Source organism: Trichoplusia ni, chromosome 16 (assembly GCF_003590095.1).
Source record: "Trichoplusia ni isolate ovarian cell line Hi5 chromosome 16, tn1, whole genome shotgun sequence".
Lineage (NCBI taxonomy): Eukaryota > Metazoa > Arthropoda > Insecta > Lepidoptera > Noctuidae > Trichoplusia > Trichoplusia ni.
The window spans coordinates 2,144,705-2,161,672 of NC_039493.1; the positions used below are offsets into that span (position 1 = coordinate 2,144,705).

At 36.7% G+C, this 16,968-nt stretch overlaps 3 protein-coding genes across 3 annotated transcripts in view; 2 read left to right on the forward strand and 1 right to left on the reverse strand.

Moving 5' to 3' along the window:
- The window catches only part of LOC113501718 (mucin-5AC), a 56,581-nt gene extending 43,971 nt beyond the window's left edge, over positions 1–12,610 (forward strand). Inside the window, exons 20-24 of the mRNA XM_026882921.1 lie at positions 8,926–9,138; positions 9,310–9,552; positions 9,774–10,967; positions 11,076–11,375; positions 11,595–12,610. Coding sequence (XP_026738722.1) covers positions 8,926–9,138; positions 9,310–9,552; positions 9,774–10,967; positions 11,076–11,375; positions 11,595–11,788 — 2,144 coding nt within the window. The 3' untranslated portion in view covers positions 11,789–12,610. The remainder of the gene's footprint in view (positions 1–8,925; positions 9,139–9,309; positions 9,553–9,773; positions 10,968–11,075; positions 11,376–11,594) is intronic.
- A 660-nt stretch (positions 12,611–13,270) lies between these two features.
- LOC113501719 (RNA 3'-terminal phosphate cyclase-like protein) lies at positions 13,271–15,733 on the reverse strand. Its single transcript, XM_026882922.1, has 6 exons — positions 15,356–15,733; positions 15,045–15,230; positions 14,626–14,795; positions 14,112–14,246; positions 13,758–13,928; positions 13,271–13,488 (listed from the first exon to the last, which is right to left on the reverse strand). Exons 1-6 carry the CDS (start codon positions 15,645–15,647, stop codon positions 13,291–13,293), a joined length of 1,152 nt encoding a protein of 383 aa, XP_026738723.1. The 5' UTR covers positions 15,648–15,733; the 3' UTR covers positions 13,271–13,290.
- A 185-nt stretch (positions 15,734–15,918) lies between these two features.
- On the forward strand, positions 15,919–16,845 carry LOC113501751 (exosome complex component RRP40). Its single transcript, XM_026882975.1, has one exon. It carries the CDS (start codon positions 16,097–16,099, stop codon positions 16,805–16,807), a length of 711 nt encoding a protein of 236 aa, XP_026738776.1. The 5' UTR covers positions 15,919–16,096; the 3' UTR covers positions 16,808–16,845.
- The last annotated feature ends 123 nt before the right edge of the window (positions 16,846–16,968 follow it).

Genomic DNA, 16,968 nt, shown 5'->3' on the forward strand with positions numbered 1-16,968 from the left:
CTTTCATATCCAATCCATCCTTTGTTTTGTGCATGGAGAGAAACTGTAAATAGTGAACTCAAAAGAAATGACGTGGGCATATGTCAGATGTGCACCGACCAAACAGACCGGTCTGAATTTTAGCGTTTTTCATAAGCACGGGATGGCTGGCACTTACCCTGCGTGACCCCGGTGGATCTAGCCGGTTCTAATACATCCATTGGGTATTAATACATTCTTTCATATCCTTTTCAAATTAAACCTCAGCTAGGATTTCAAACTGCAAAATACTACTAGAAGAGAGTCTAGGTACATGTCTAGAATTTTCTCGATGACTTCATATTATGCAACTTGTTTATATTGAGCATAATTTGTCGTATTATTTCATTAATTCTGTAATTTAAATTTATGAATATTAAATTGATAAAACGGCCTTCAATTTGAAATTCCGAGTGTCATCGGACGAATGCAAGGAAATATTTGTTTACGTATAAACTCGATCGCTACAGCACATGACATCATTTAACCCAAAATAAAATTACGAAAGAAAATAAAAAATGAAGGTTTCAAAGATTTATCGTGACAAGGGTGTCCGTTTTTTAAAAAACCAACATATTATGATAAAATTTACTTTAACCCGTATTTTTGGATAACTTTGGCTCCAAAAACACACTGATTCCTATAATATTGGCTTTGAAAAGGTCATGAACACAATAAAACTTATATTCCCTTTACTGTTTCTACGTTAACATTCTAAAAATTAACATAGACAACAATCCCCTGTAAAACCTGGACTCAATAAAACATCGTTTAAAAGTATTTATTTTAAGGCAAAAGCTGTAAACCATTACAATCAATTCCCAGTGTTCGCTAGACAACAGTTATAACCAAAATGACAGTCCGCATCTAGTATCAACGACCTTTTCAAGGTACATCATTCTCTTCTTCTTCCTTATATTCTAGGTAGACATAAAAACTGACGTCTATACAACACAAAGAATATAATAGAAGTTTAAGAAGTGTTTAGTCCCGACCTAGACATTCCGGAGACGTTGTCCTCCGCGGTATCGGACCTCCGCGGAGGTCGCTCGCCTCTTTTATCAACTAATGCAAATGCACTCGATGCAAACTGGATCTTGTGATGTTAGACCCACATTTACATATTTATTAAGTTGGTATTAATTTAAATTATTCGTTAAAAGTTGATATAGACCTACTTTTGCTCTACATTGATCTTAGCTGTTTTGCATAATAAATCGCAGATACTTAAGAATAAATGAATAATAAGAGTTGTGTACTAATGAAAGAGTTTGTTATACCTTGGACGTAGTTCTGTCTGTGAACCCATTTGCTTACTTTCATTTCGAAGTTTAATATATACAAGGTTTGACAGCACTGTACGCTCCTCTCAGCTAATTATATTTTAAATTAAGTAAAGCAGTTTCATATTGTTTAGCTCTACTCGATTTCGCTATTTAAACTGCCTCGACATCTCCAGATATTTCAATACTCCTGTCATTCTTAAGATTCAAACAACAATTCAATTCTAAATATGTTAACTACTTATTACCTAGTAACTAATACGACTTTTACGATATATCGAACCTCTAATATCTAGGCAATGAAATAGATAATACGGAATATTTTCTCACGAATAAATCATGAATATTAATAGTTCATAAATATTCATACACGTTTATTAGATCAGTGTGTCTGTATGTAGCACACCGCGGCGTGTTGAATGTTATGCGATACTAGACCAAGAGCACGCGATCTCTACCGGAGTTAACAAGCTAGGTAAATTATATGTTGAGATTGTAACGGTCATTTTCAATGATACCTTACTTAGTGATTTTTATTTTTTTTATTTATTTAGTTCAGGTTAACCAACAATTGTTTACACAAAACTTTTGCATTTGTTAACACAAGAATAATACATTTTTAAGTGTAACAATTACTTAAAGGTTAACACCACATGCTCTGTGATGTTGTAGTGTAGTGATGTTGAAACAACTCTGAAATTAATAGTGACTCTTTAATCAGTGATGTTGTTCATGATTATTAGATTAGTGCTTTCCACAAGTAACTAACATATAGGGAGTTTATGCAGAAATTAAACAATTCCCGTCATTACGAATGTACATGAAGTATTAGCTAAATTTCCACCACCACAAACACCCAGACCCGAGACAATGTAGAAATGTGATTTTTTTCATTGACCGAGGATCGAACGCGGGACCTCAGGGCTAGCGACACCTTGAAACCGGTGCGTACGCCACTTGACCACGGAGGTCGTCATAAATTAAATCTTCTCATTGTATGCTTGTCTAGTATCAGAGTAAAAGCTACTTAAAAAGGTTCCACATCTACAACTTACTATAAAAATATTACTAGTAAACCTATATCTATTATTACCTACAATATTATCACATCGGTATGGTGGCACAACATAGCCAGTTAACAAAAAATCCAGTAAAAATAAAATTATGTTAGAAATGTGTGACTATCTAACAGCATCCGCTGTATCATAAGATATTACCATAACAACTTATTTTTGTCATCACCGTAACGTGAATAGACGTAATCACAGCGTAAACATGACGTCACTAAAGTTCTCATTGGCAGACGCTTTCCTCGGTGTTTGCGAACAATGGGCCCCGCGTTACGTCATAGCACTGTTGACCCAGAACTTTCTCCGCGAACAAATTATCGCTGATATACGGTCGAGCCTTCAAAAGATGCTACGGCAATAGAGTTTTCGAAATAGAAATGCTTTTGAAGAACGAATTTATGGAGAGAAAGGAATCTTAAAAAGGCTTCATTTGTGCAGGTTTACTGTAGGATAATATAACTGTCTTATATTAACATTTTATATGGTATGTAACCCACTATGAACTGATTCGCGACCCCGCCGCGTTATCTCATGATTAAGGACTCCGCTTGGGTCCGAAACTAGTCGGGCACTCCCGATAAATACGCGTGAGTGAAACCGTTACATTATTTAATAATGAATCAGCCTCACGATAGTTACTATAAAAACACCTCTCATATGTCATCTAAATTTTACAGCACATGTTTTACGTTACTAAATGCAAACCTCTTAAGCTAAATAAATATTGTAAAAATGAATAAAATATACCTTATTTAACCATATTGTTATCTTCACCTCCACCTCCACCCATACGCCACAATAATACAATATCTTTGCACCTCACAAAGACCAATCTCAGTAACTCCCCCTAAAACGTAATTAAGAAGAAAACAATAATGTATACTCTATCAATAGCCATTATAATGTAACGAAACAAGTTGCATCCATTGTTTGGCAATACCTGACCGTGAGCACTTAACACCTGCTTGCTACCACACCGATTGATTCGGCTGCCGTGATACAACCTCCTTGCTTACTAATAACTGTTATTTGTGTATTCGAAAGGCTTCAATGTCATATTGTTTTTTACTACTGTTTGTTGTCACGTCGATTGGGAGTTCGTGTCAGCAGTTAGATTTTATTTGATCCCTTGTGGAAGTGACTGAAAGTACAGCGAGGAGGTTAGTGAACCGTACTATAATCGGTTATTGTGGTTTGATTCCCGAGCGGAAGAAATTCTAGCTTTAAGCGGTATTGACGTTCAAATCATTAAACCTTATTTACTGTTAAAATGTAAATGTAGAAAAATGCAACACTAAAATAAGTTATTATAACAAGATAATCTTTCTCTAACAAAATTAATGAAAATCCTACTCAAGATCATGTCACAGCTTTTACAGTCAAGGCCAAGAAAAGTCCTACCAGTTAGTCTCATGGGTTTTTCTTAAAGAGTCAACGAGCAATTACTTCAACATACCCTATAAAATCAAATCTAAAACCTCATTATCTTAATTCCTCTCATCACATTCCGTTACCACAGCTTGGCCAAGGCCTCACCATGACACGGTTCTGTCAAACATGTCCAAATCATTATTGTGCTGATATTCATTTGTTTAGCTACCTGTTTTGGTATTGTAAACATTGTCACAAAGATATCTTGTGAGTCAGAGCTTTGACAGTAAAATTAAAAGGTTTAGACGTTTTGACAAGCTTGTAACTAATCTTAAGTCGGTTAATTAATTTCAGCATGACCACTAGTGGCTTGTACTGTATTAATGCGGACTTGACGATTGTTAAATTCAATTATAGTTTATTCTTAATTCATTTTAGAAACACCTCAGAATGTTATCTGTAAAACTATTTAGGTAAGAGGAAGAAGACCAAGAAAAATCACAGATCACTTAAAAAAAATTTAAAAATAAGGTTTGCGGTCTTTTGTATATAATATATATGTACATACGCTTAAATACACTATTCTTCTGTGACTTATCAATTTTTTGCCATCGAAAATACCAACCACAAAATGACTTCACAATGAATAATTTCTTCAGGCATTCTTGCAACAATTGGACTGTATCTCAAGAGAATCGCTAAATGTTCGCGTGACAGTAATCGTCTGTGAACACGTCTGTTCGCTTCCTCACCCGTTTATACGGAAATTAAGATGTTGTGTAAGATGCAGCTATCTGCAAGCTTGCTTTACATTTTTATGATCGTGTAGTAAAATGGCGGATTTGTCTTTGTTAATATAGGCAATGGTTGATGTGTAAGAAAAGTAATTATTTTTGTTCCAAATTATTTTTTTCTGGTTATTTACAATAAAATTGTAAATACATAATCTACTTTCTTAAAAACTGAATAATTAAGCAAAAAAATAATTCAACAATGTTACGCACACAGAACACACTACAAAGAATAAGAAACAAACGTGAATTCATTATACAATTAACGCACTTCTCAGACGATGCGAGAAATATCATGCAAATTGCTATACATTGCCGGCGATGATAAATAACTTTTGATACCAGAGCTTCACAACTCCGCAATGCATTGAAAATCGCACGCAATTCCTCGTTTCATTCAAACGAGCTACAAACAAAACAGTAAAAACAAGGCATCTGCATAAAACGCCCATTAGTTAGAAAATCTTCGCAAAACAATCTTATACAACCACAATAGGTGAACAGTACAGAAAACGGCTGCCAATGACAATAGTAATTATCGTCAGTAGAGATGGGTGAAAGCGACTGGTCGAGTGGAACCGAGCGACGGAGCGATGGCAAGTCACTTTCATTATGAACACGTAATACGAACTCTGTTTTGTGACAAATTATAGTAGAGGTTTAAAAGATGACTATTTATGGAACCATAGATTTGTTTATTTGGTCGAAATCGAACGTTAATTGTATAAATGCACAGACTAACTGTACTAAAAACAAAATTCGCCGGATTAGTGATTTTTATCAAACATGTATACTTGAATATAGAAAAGAAAATAATTCACATTTTCAAAAAAAATACTAGTTGCTTAAATGAAATCGCTCAATTCGTTCTAAAGCTACGATGCCAAAGACAAACACTAATTCAAACTTAACAATTTTGTGGGAGCTAATAATAAAGAATTTAGAAATATCTGCTGAAAAAGTACCAAGTAGTAGAACGTTGCTTTGAAACTGAAACATCGTGCATAAGAATCCGATTCATCATGACCAAAAATGACAGAGATTTACGAGACGGGCATTAAAAAAACGGCGGATGATGAATTCGTTTTGTCCCGAAGTGAATTATGATGAAAGTGTGTAGAAATTGCAGTTGTGTATCATTTGGACAGTTGGACATGGAACAATAATATACTAGCTGAGATTTGGCGTGACTGATTGATCCGATAGGATGGAGGTAGGGTTCTCTCATATACTATTTGTATTCAGTCAAAATGTGCAAGTACTGCTTGATATTAGACTATGGCAGGGACAAGTGGAGGATTTATATTGGGCAATTTGCAGGCCCGTCAAATTACCTACTGTTTAGATAGCTTCCCTGTGTAGAAGAGTTACGAGCTCTTTATCTTCCAGGTTGATGATATGAATCTATTTTTCAAGCCATATTTATGACAGCCAAGAGTAGAGTGGACGCTAAACCCTGGCGACGAGTGACAAAAAAACCCCTCATAAACTATCACCTCGATTTTTCTCAATGATAAATGTCGCAACATTACGAAATAATAGGTGTCGTCGGCATCAAGGCTGGCAACACATCAAAGCTTGATCTCGTCGCGCAATCGTCCCATAGTTACAGCGTGAGAAACTAGTCCGCTGATTGCGCTCAACCCTAATATAATAAACGCATGTTCACGTGTGGTTTGTGAATGTGAAATGACATTCAGGGTAATTTTGGCACTCGTTTTGATAAACCTTTCTATATTTTTTTGCCAAATTAAAATATGGCGGCTAGTATACCAGGATTTGATGTTGAAGTAATCATGGTTGTTTAAATTATAGAAATATTTTCAATAAACGAATTTGCAAAGATTTCGACTAAATTTTTGCGGACATTGTGATCTAATAAACTTCAAAATCTTAGAGATATGTTCTGTACATTATTTTTGGGGAGATTATAATTAATCCTGACTGAAAGGTTTCCGTACAATGTAGAGTCCATTGTAAAATCATTTACTGTTTGTACATGACTTCTAAGAACTACTTATGAGCAATAGATCGGTTTCTGAAATTTGTTGATAAAAAGGCAGCCTGCTTGAGTGTGAACCCTTGGATTTCTCACGCTCTGGTTGAGCCACGCATGCGCCATGGTGTTTTTAAGACGTTGGGAAATAATCTAAAATGTTATGTTTCCATGTCAAATGTTATTTATGTAGGTTTGTGGGCTTAACGATCAATTTACAAGTAATTATGAAGGTGTTACGTGCAGTAATGTTATAAACGTGCGCGCTTTCAATTGATTGGCTCGTACGCAATTTAGTTAGTAGACTAGGTATTTATACCTACGTAGTACATAAATACGAAAGATAACAGCCAATTGATGGGCTATCAATTGGCTGCTACGAGATTGCAGACACACAAATATCTTTGTAATATATAAAAAAATCGTCTGTACTTATTGTTTCAAAAAATGATCAAAAGGACATGGTGTAGTTCATTACTTATTTTGTTTTTCAGGTACTTGCTATTTTTTGGTTTCTTCATTAAATTGTAGAGTGCAACTAAGGATTCAGTACTCTTGTTTCTCTTTGATTAATATCGAATTATCGATACTTCCCAACACTGCAGAACGCTATCCCACACACAATCTTACAAATGGGGCTCATTAGATCGGTAATGTGATCAATTAAACAAATAAGACCGTTTGTGTGACGTAATGTGATCTCATTCACATGTGCTTCACGCGCTAGACTTTGATTAATTTCGCTCCAATTTTTATTCACGATCATTTCATAATTTATCATACTGATAGAAGTACATGACATGAAAATATAGGATGTTAGTAACAATAGGAACAAAGTGCAAGGAGAATCTACTCAACAATACACCTGTTCGATTTTTTGTTAGCCAAAGGCATTTACAGCATCATAAAGCCTCCTAAGAAGTATACTCGTGAAAACACACAGTTTTCTTTTGGCTGTGATGAAACGCAAATGGCTTCAACCCACGCCGAGCGCAAGGTGAGGGGATATTTCAGACTCCTACCGACCAAAAAATCCTCGGGCCCATTCAACTACCTGTGCCAGAGCCTGGCTGATGAAAACACACATCTAGTATTGCATTTACAACAAGAAATAGTATCGATATCTATGTTCTCGCAGTTTATTTATCTATAAAGCGTGATTACTACTTTCTAAAACAAATATTTTAAAGACAAGCCATTCATCAAGTATGATAGAAATCGACAAACAAGCAGACAATCAGATATCATCACGTAATCACTCGATCTGACCAATTATCCGGAAGCGACTGCTCCGGGCTATTACTGCTACTAGTTATTAAAAATATCACGGTTATTGTCTATAAGTCACGTCATCACGATATTTATGATTATTTAATTACTGTTATCTAAGCAGCCATATTGATTCGTGTGTTACTCTATTTTTAATAGTCATGAGTATAGATGAAATAATATTTATTACTACAAATGAAAAAAAGGTATTGATATTTATATCGAAATATTTATAGAATTGTTGAAAAACAAGGTCGATTAATTTCTAATGCAGTTTATTTTGTAAGCACCTTCGCGCGCGTTGATGTTGTTTGCAGCGGCACAAACTAACGTTTGCTTATAACCTTTCGTGGTTTCCAGGCTTACACTATTGTAAAAATATTAACATTATCCGGACCTATACCGTCTAATGACTGCCAAATAGGTTTTAATACCAACACGAATTTACAGCTCGGTGTTTCAGGGTTAATGTCTCTCTAACGGTACATATTATTTTATTATCCTCAAAATTTCTAATATTATTTCAAAACCCGCATTTGAGCCAAAAAATATATATCCTAAGTGTTTATTCTACCTTTTTCTGTAAAAATGTATGCTAGTTTTTCCTAGCCGCCCAAATACATCATATATCTCCAATACAACCTCAGCATTAATTCAAACGATACATTGTTACCTTCGGCCGACGTCCGGCTATTTCACGGTTCGCGCCTGAACAATGGAACGCCGTGTTTTGACATGTGATGGGTCCTTGCCGGTGTTTGCTTTGAAGATACAGCGAATTTATCGCGATTTGATGAAATATTTTATGAGTAGGTTGATCGGATATTTTTGTGGCTTGGATCAGCAATGCTAGGTATTATATTCTTATAAAGTCCACTGAAGGAATCAAAACCTGCGCTCAAACTGACTGTTATTACTTGTTAGATTGTCTTCTTTTTATCAAGAGCTGTTATTTTGATGTTTGTTTATTTAATACTCTGTGTATAAAAGCAGTAACGTTGATAAATTCTGGCACCACTAACTGAGCATTTTTTTTGTTTCTCAATAATATTTCATAATCCAAATGATAAACTACATCATTTTAAAATTACCAATTCAGGAAGCTAACGAAATGTCTTTTATTACAGTAACATCAACAACAGCAGCTACTGTCTCATCATCGTCATCATCACCATTAGCTGCCGTCACCCGGCGTCCGTTCCGCGTCACCGCTCGCAGGCGTCTGGGGTCCACCACCACCACTAGCACCACGTCCACAGCTGCACCAACCACTGCTGAGGCGCAGGCCGCCACCAGCGCTTACGAAGATGAGGAATCGTTACAGGATATTGGCGATATTGGTATGACACCTTATATTTTTATAATATTCTATTTAAGTCACTTTATTCGAAATATAATGCACAATAGGATTAACGCATTAGTATGAGAAAGCAATTTACTAAATAACCGCCCGCTTTTTTTATTAAATAATGGTAGAAAATGTTATGTAATTAAATCTTTTTTTCCTATAGATGTAATTGAAGACCCAACTCTTGAACCTAAAGCTCCGAAGAAATTCAACAAGGTCCAACGGCGTCCCCTCGTCAATTTGAAAGAAGACGTGAAAGACCAGAACCCTTCAGCTACAAACGAAGAAGAAAGAAAGAGACAGAGCAAGAAGTACAGCTCTACTATTAAACAGAACCAGTTGGATGACCTGATCAAGTCGAGGAGTCAGGAGGAGACGACTACGGAAGCCAAGTCTACTGCTGACGGTAAGTTAAAACAGAATTCTTCTAAAGACCGTTAAGAAGACTCATTGACCAAACAGACTCTTTGATTTCCCATCATAAATATCTCAATTTTGTCTATAAGCAACTCAACTAGGTACAACCATATTATTTATATTCTTAAACATTAAATACAGACTCATACACCTTACGATCCATACATATAAGATAGGACATAAATACTGAATTCACTCAATCGTTCACAGAAATAAATTCAGAAACAGCTTTGGCGATAGCCGCTCACCAACTGATCACAGCGCCCCTACCAAGCGTACAAGACTTCGAAGATGATGTGAAACCGACAAGAAAGACACAAACCACCGTCGAATACAAGTACACGAGCCGAGAATACAGCGAACAGACTGACAGCCGAACACCAACCTACGATGAATACCAAAGCACACCAGTCTACAAGAGTACTCTGGGAAGCTACGACAAAACTCAACCCGACTTCGATTCCTCCAAAGTAACGTCCGACTTCAATGTACTAAAGTCTCCAGTCACTTCAACAGGCGCCTACAGAACTGAATACACAGAAACTGCACCGCAAACTTTCACTTCAGAATTTGATGCCCCGAAAATATCGACAACCACCTATGACATACCAAAAACGACTGCCTTCCCTAACACTGTGAACACTGCAAACACAGCCAACCTTGACTTCGGTCGTCCAACTGGCAGCGAATACAGTGCTCCTGAATATCTTCCAAAGGCGACTAATTTCCCAAACACAGCAACGGGGCAAGATTTCGTCAGAACTACATTAAGTGAGTTTTACGACACTCGAAGCGACTTCGACTCGAAGATATCTTCTTACCTCCCCAAATCGACTGTAACGAACTTCCCGACGAACACAGTGCCTCAAGAATTTGGCCGTACCACAGGCAACACGTACCCTGACACCTCCACAGACTTCGTGGCTAAGACTTATGTTCCTAAATTCCCATCAACAGATTACCCGAACACGATAAACCAGGAATATATCAGAACAACCCTGAACACATTTGATAATTCGCCTACGGAGCTCAACTCGCCAAGGATCTCAACCACTTTGGCTCCACCGCCGTCTACACCATCAAGATACTTTGAAAGAACGACTTTCTCAGACATTCCAACAGAAAACTCACCAAGAATTGCAACTGGATTCTCCCCAAGATCGACTGCTACAACCAAATTTAGCAGAAGTGGTTCGAGATATTCTGGAGCAACAAATGAAGATGGAACTGGTTTTACTGGAGTCCAAAGGAGTTCTACGCAGAGATATAGAACAGAGAAACTGATACCAGTGCCGGTGGAAAGCACGGGCTTCACGACAGTCGGGTACAGCAGTCCCAGCCAAGAGCCTACATACTTCACCAGGGAATACCTCTTGGAGTCGCCGGTTACTAAAACTTACGATGGTAAGATCTCAACTATGACATTAATTTTAAAAAAATAATTGAGAAGTAAAATATTTTAATTGTAGAATGTAGGTAAATGCAATAATAGCCTTCTTAATTTTTTCACAGAGGAATACCAGTATCTATCACCAATTACGACGCCTGCAACGCCGGCTACTCCAACAAGGAAGGTCATAAGGAAAAAGATTCAACGTAAGATCTCGACAACGCAGCAACCGACGACGCAACCCCCACCAACATCCACTCCCAAACCACGTAGAGGGCCTCCGAAGCAACCGTTTGAGAAGATACCGAAAGTACCAAAGAAGACTTACAGGCCGATAGCTAACTACGATTATTATGATGACAGCGATGAGAAGGTAGCTGTCAAATATGTAGAAGGCACCAAGGTCGTGATGCGTTCAGATGGTAAGAAGGATTATTTTACTACCGAGATATTGTATCATGTCTACAAAGGCAGTATTTTTTAAATGTTTGTGACTCTTTAAATGAAAAAAACCGGTAAAGCGAATGTTAACCGGCAAAATTAAGATACATGGAAAACATAAACAAATCCAAAAGTTATCGTTAACTTTCCAAATTTCACTACTTGCCATGTCACACACTCTAACTTTCTTCTGATTTCAGGTCATATCGAGTGTCTGGACATCGGCAACTTCCCTCACCCGTCGTCGTGTAAGAAGTTTATATCGTGCGCTCGCATTGAGAACGGGTCCCTGCTCGGCTGGGAGTACGTCTGTCCAAAGGGACTCAGCTTCGACCCCGTCGGTGGAATCTGTAACTGGTCAGCAGGCCTTGGCTGCGACGAGAAAGACGCCTAAAAATGTATCTAAGTCTAGAAATTTCAAGAAATTAGAAAAATCAATTTAAAAAATTTACATTTGAAAGTACTTTTAGATATTTTTTGTGTTCAGTAGGTACTTATTTTTAGCAAGTACTTATGTTTAATCACATGTAAAAATCGTGTATAAACCTACTATTTAAAAAGGTACTTTAAGAACAAAAATGTAAATAAATTTTAATCCTAATTCTGTTCTCATAAATTCTTATATTATTATTTTAATTCACTTTCTATTGTAAGTATATATTAATGTTAAATCAAAATTTTGTAAAAAATTATGTGATATTACTATCTTTTATTGTTGACTGAACAAAGTAAACTAAATTTATTGATAAATAAAATATTGTAGAGAAAAGGGAGTAGGCACAGATGGAAGCAACATTTGTGTTTTATCTATTAGCAACATCATAGAGCCAAGACAGTATTTTGTCACTGGCAATACTTATTTAACTTATAAAATGTTATCAAAACAAAAAAATATTTATAGAGATTGAACTGTCACAAAACTCTTTTCATATTATTTGCGTACTTTTCTCCTTTATTCAAAATGAATCGTTAAAATATTATTAAATGCAGTTTACTCCTTGTACTAAATGAATAATTCTAAGTCAAAACATGGTACTTTTGTATCTGAATCGTACGAACACTGCCAATAATATACTCGTAGGATAGTTCGTATGTAAGGCGTAGCGATCCTGAATGTGCTCCCTGAGGTGTTACATATATTTCAGAATGTGCCTTAATTATTTTACAATTGTAGTTTTAAGATTATTGAGACAATAAAACGATATTGTAATTATAATTTTGTTTTATTTATCCTTTAATAGGACAACGCCTATTAAATAGACTATGATTTTGTAGAAAAATATACATTGTTAACTAAGAAATTTAAAGAGTTGCACCATGCCATGCAAACAGTAAACTTATAAAGCGTGGGTTAATTTGCCCGTGGCAAATGAGACCAGTAGCAAATTGGAAAACGGTCACAAATCAGAACTTAGCAAATGAGAAATAAAAAAATAATATCAGGAAATTCGTAGCATGTCAAAAATTCGTAGCTATTGCGAGATCCGTAGCTATCTGAAAATTCGTATCAAATTGGACACACCGTCGAGTACTGTCCATTGGACGTTTGTAGTACTTTGTAGCCATCGGGTATTCACGCTATTTACATTACAAATGAGAGATTCGTAGTGTACGAGATATACGTGACAAATTTAGGGATATGTGTTTAATTAGCAGTTTATTTTAACAAATGAGCCGAGTAACAAGATCGGAAAGCTACTTTAGTACGCCTGTCTCGGGGGGATGGAGTACTGTAGAGGGATTTCCGAGCTCCCACTCATTTAGACCTACTAAAAAACCATTTAAGTGACGTAAAAGGCTACAATATGCATGCTTAGTTTACTTCTTAAGCATAGCAACTGCTACTGAGTTACAACCGCCTTAAATAAAACAGCAATTCTATCTTAAAAACTATATTTACAGAGTCCTCTTGCTAATATTAACGTAACCTATACCGACGCACGTCATTTTAATCTTGCTGGCGGGTGTGACGCCCTCGTCATCAGAGTCTTCATCATCAGACCCTGAGCGTTGCACTTCCAGCTTGAACATCACGCCAAAGAACTCTTTCAGATGTTGCAGGAAAGTTATCGTGTAGTCTGATAGGGGACCCACCTGCAATAAACAGTTTAACAACTTATTAGTCATTCGTAGTATTTTGGAAATTCGTAGCTAGAGATATTTGTCTCAAATTGACTAAAATAATGGGTCAAAACTTTTGATTTGAAATTGTACGTAAGGAATTACTTTACTATAATTATATCAGCACTAGAAATTCACATCATTATGCACTTTTTAGAACAAAATATAAGCATTCATCTTATTTTTGGATTGACATTAAGATGCGATTCCCCAGTTTTTTAGACCCTACGAAAAGATCTTACAATGCATTCGCTGACATCCTTCTGTCCGAGCGCCATCCAGAGCGCGAGCAGCCACTGGAAGCAGGAGTCGACGGCGCCGCCGCGGTAGATCTCATCCAGCAAGCGCTGAGCGCACTCCCGGCCCAGGTCCTCAGGTAGTGTGATCTCACCGGCGCCAGCGACTGTTGATTTCTGGAACAAGGTACAAAAATAATATAAAATTCAGCAAGAGTATGAATTGAACCTAAGGATTAGTGCACAAATTGATGCTTAAATTTAAAAGCCAAAAAGTATTTACATTTAAAGGAGCTTTCTGAAGCGTTATATACTCTTTGGACTAATGGTAATCTTTAAGTAATTATGTTAGTTACTAACAGCCTCAGCACAATAGAATGTCTTGTCATCAGTCTCGGCAACCAGGCTGACACCGAAGCCGGGACTCTTGCCGGCGTTGGAGCCGCGGCACTGGTCTGTGTTGATGTACACATCTGGGATGAAGTTCAACATCACCTGTAAACAATATTGTAGGGTTGTTTGGAATTAAGCTTTTGTCGCACAGTCGAAAATTGAGTATAACATGAGGACATCTTAGCATTTTGTTCTTCTTTAAGTAGGTTGCAAAACAAGCACTACTAAAACAATTTACGAATTATTTTGTAAATGGTGTTTTTTATTAACACTTAAAAACAGAAGAAGGGAAAAAGAAACTTCAACTTAGGACACAGTTTAAAAATATTGTAGAAACTAAACACCCAAGCACTTATCACTGACCACAAGAAGTTGTTATGTTGTGATGTAACTCCTAGTTTAACATAATGAAGCCTTCCTACAAAACTCCATGATAGATGATGATAAATGATTTAGGTATATTTTGCTAGCAACCACTCACCCCTTTAGCTGCATCAACCACTCTGTTAGCCATTGTAGGTGACACACGCAATGCATACACAACTCCTCGTATCCTCTTCACACGGCCCCATTTAGTCCACTGCAGAGGTCGTAAATGCCTCCGTACTGGGCACTTGAAAACTACTTCACCTCCACCAAGAGGGGGAGCACCTGGAATGTTAAGGGTTTATTGTGATACAAGACTTTTTCGTTATATAGTTTTCAATCATATTTCACTGCAAAATTAGATAATAGATGAAATAAGTCTTCACAATTTTTATGTATAACTCTATGTATCTAATATGATTATATTAATTTAATTTACTATTTAGTACTATGTTAGTATTCAGAGTTAATATAACTATAAGCCTCATCATTTTTACTAATTATAATTATGAAAACTTGTTAGCTTGACCATACCTCTTCTGACAACTTTTAGTTCCAGTCCATCATCAACCAATATGAACTTTAGTAACAGTGGTAATGCTGCTGCCTTTATCTTGTCAACTGACACATCGAGAGCACTGTGTGTGACGCCTTGCAGCACTGCATTCATTGGTTCCTTGCAGAAGGGACCCAGGGCCAGTAAGATTTCTAGATAATAACCTGGAATTCAAAGTATTAGTTACAGTAATGAATGACACTTTAGGAAAAAGCTTATTCAATCTACTCATAATAATACTGTGAGTAAGTGGATACATATACAATCATTGATTATTAAAGTTGCTAACCTATACCCCGCTGTGTACTACAGTTGTGTGTAACTTGCCCTCCCACCAGTATACCAGGCTGGTAGTACACCGAGGTACCCGTCTGACTCAGCTCCACCCTCGTTCCATTCGTCACCTTGTCCAACAACCGGATTAAGCTCACTTCATACTCTCGCAGACCCGGGTCATCATGCGTACTTCTTATATCTTCTATTTTAATTGCACGACCACTCAGTGTAGCCAATAACAGTCTTTGCCTAAAGAAGTTACTGCCTTTGTACACCAGCAAGTCGTTGTGTATTGTTGCAGGCATTTTGTGAGAGTTTTGGTAATATTTAATTTGTAAACATTTGTGCCGTTCAAAAGTAAAAACACGTGCGCGCCACAGATGATAGTTGTACTGTCAGTGTCATTTTGGCAGTAAACGTTTTGTTTTCCAAAAATAATATCAAGGACTGATCGAAACATGATTTAAATTTGTTCCAAAATCAATATAGGTAATGCATGCAACATATATACTTAATATAAGTAGCATTTTTTTATATTTTAGGGCAGAGTAAACGTATAAAATACCAATAATTTATGGTTTAAACTGTTTCCAGTCTCAAAACTGAACTTCGTTCAATAACAAAACGGGTCAAAACAAAACGTAAACGTTAACATAACAAACTTTGAGGTTATCGTGTGTGGTTAATTTTGTTTAATAATAAACGTAAAAAACCTCCAAAATATTACCTGGCACATGATTAATAATAATACACCATGAATGTATCGGTCGGTGACGTCGTTCTGCCAGGAGACTCCTGCCAAGAAATTGCTACGATTGGTGAAAAAAGCAAAGTGATACTGGGACCAGGATTACGAAAGGAAGTCAATGGCATTTTCATAACCAAAGCTGGTACCTTGAGGAAGCGTGCGCCAAATACCTTTTGGGTGGATAACTATCAGAAGCGTTATATACCTTCGCGCGGTGAGAATGTTATAGGAATTGTGACACAGAAGGCTGGGGACATATTTCGTGTCGATGTCGGAGGAAGTTGTTCGGCCTCACTGTCTTACTTATCCTTCGAAGGAGCTACAAAGAAGAACCGACCTAAAGTAGTGATCGGTGACGTAGTGTACGCTAAAATGCTTGTAGCCAGCAAGGACATGGAACCTGAAATTGTATGTGTAGATTCTCACGGGAAGAAAGGACGATTAGGCGTATTAGAAGATGGCTTCGTATTTAAATGTTCACTAAATCTTATTAGAAAGATTCTTAACCCTGAATGCCCCTTGTTGAACTCGTTGAAGAATGAGTGGCCTTTTGAGTTAGCAGCAGGAATGAATGGCAGAATATGGATCAAAGCTAACACTATGAGAGAAACTATTGCATTAGGAAATGCTATACTTGCCTCAGAATACCATAGCAATGATGAGATTAAAAGTATGTGTAGTAATATTGCAAGTATACTTGCGGGACACATTTCATGATGGGGTTTTTTAGAAATAATTAAAATTTTTTTAAGGTTTATGCTTTTTTATTTGCCAACACCTTGCAAAATTATTTTCTTTCCAGCTTTTGTAGTGCACCCTAGCTAGAGGGTTAAAACAGAACCCTATTACCACTGTGTATCTTTTATCAGGCTGCAACT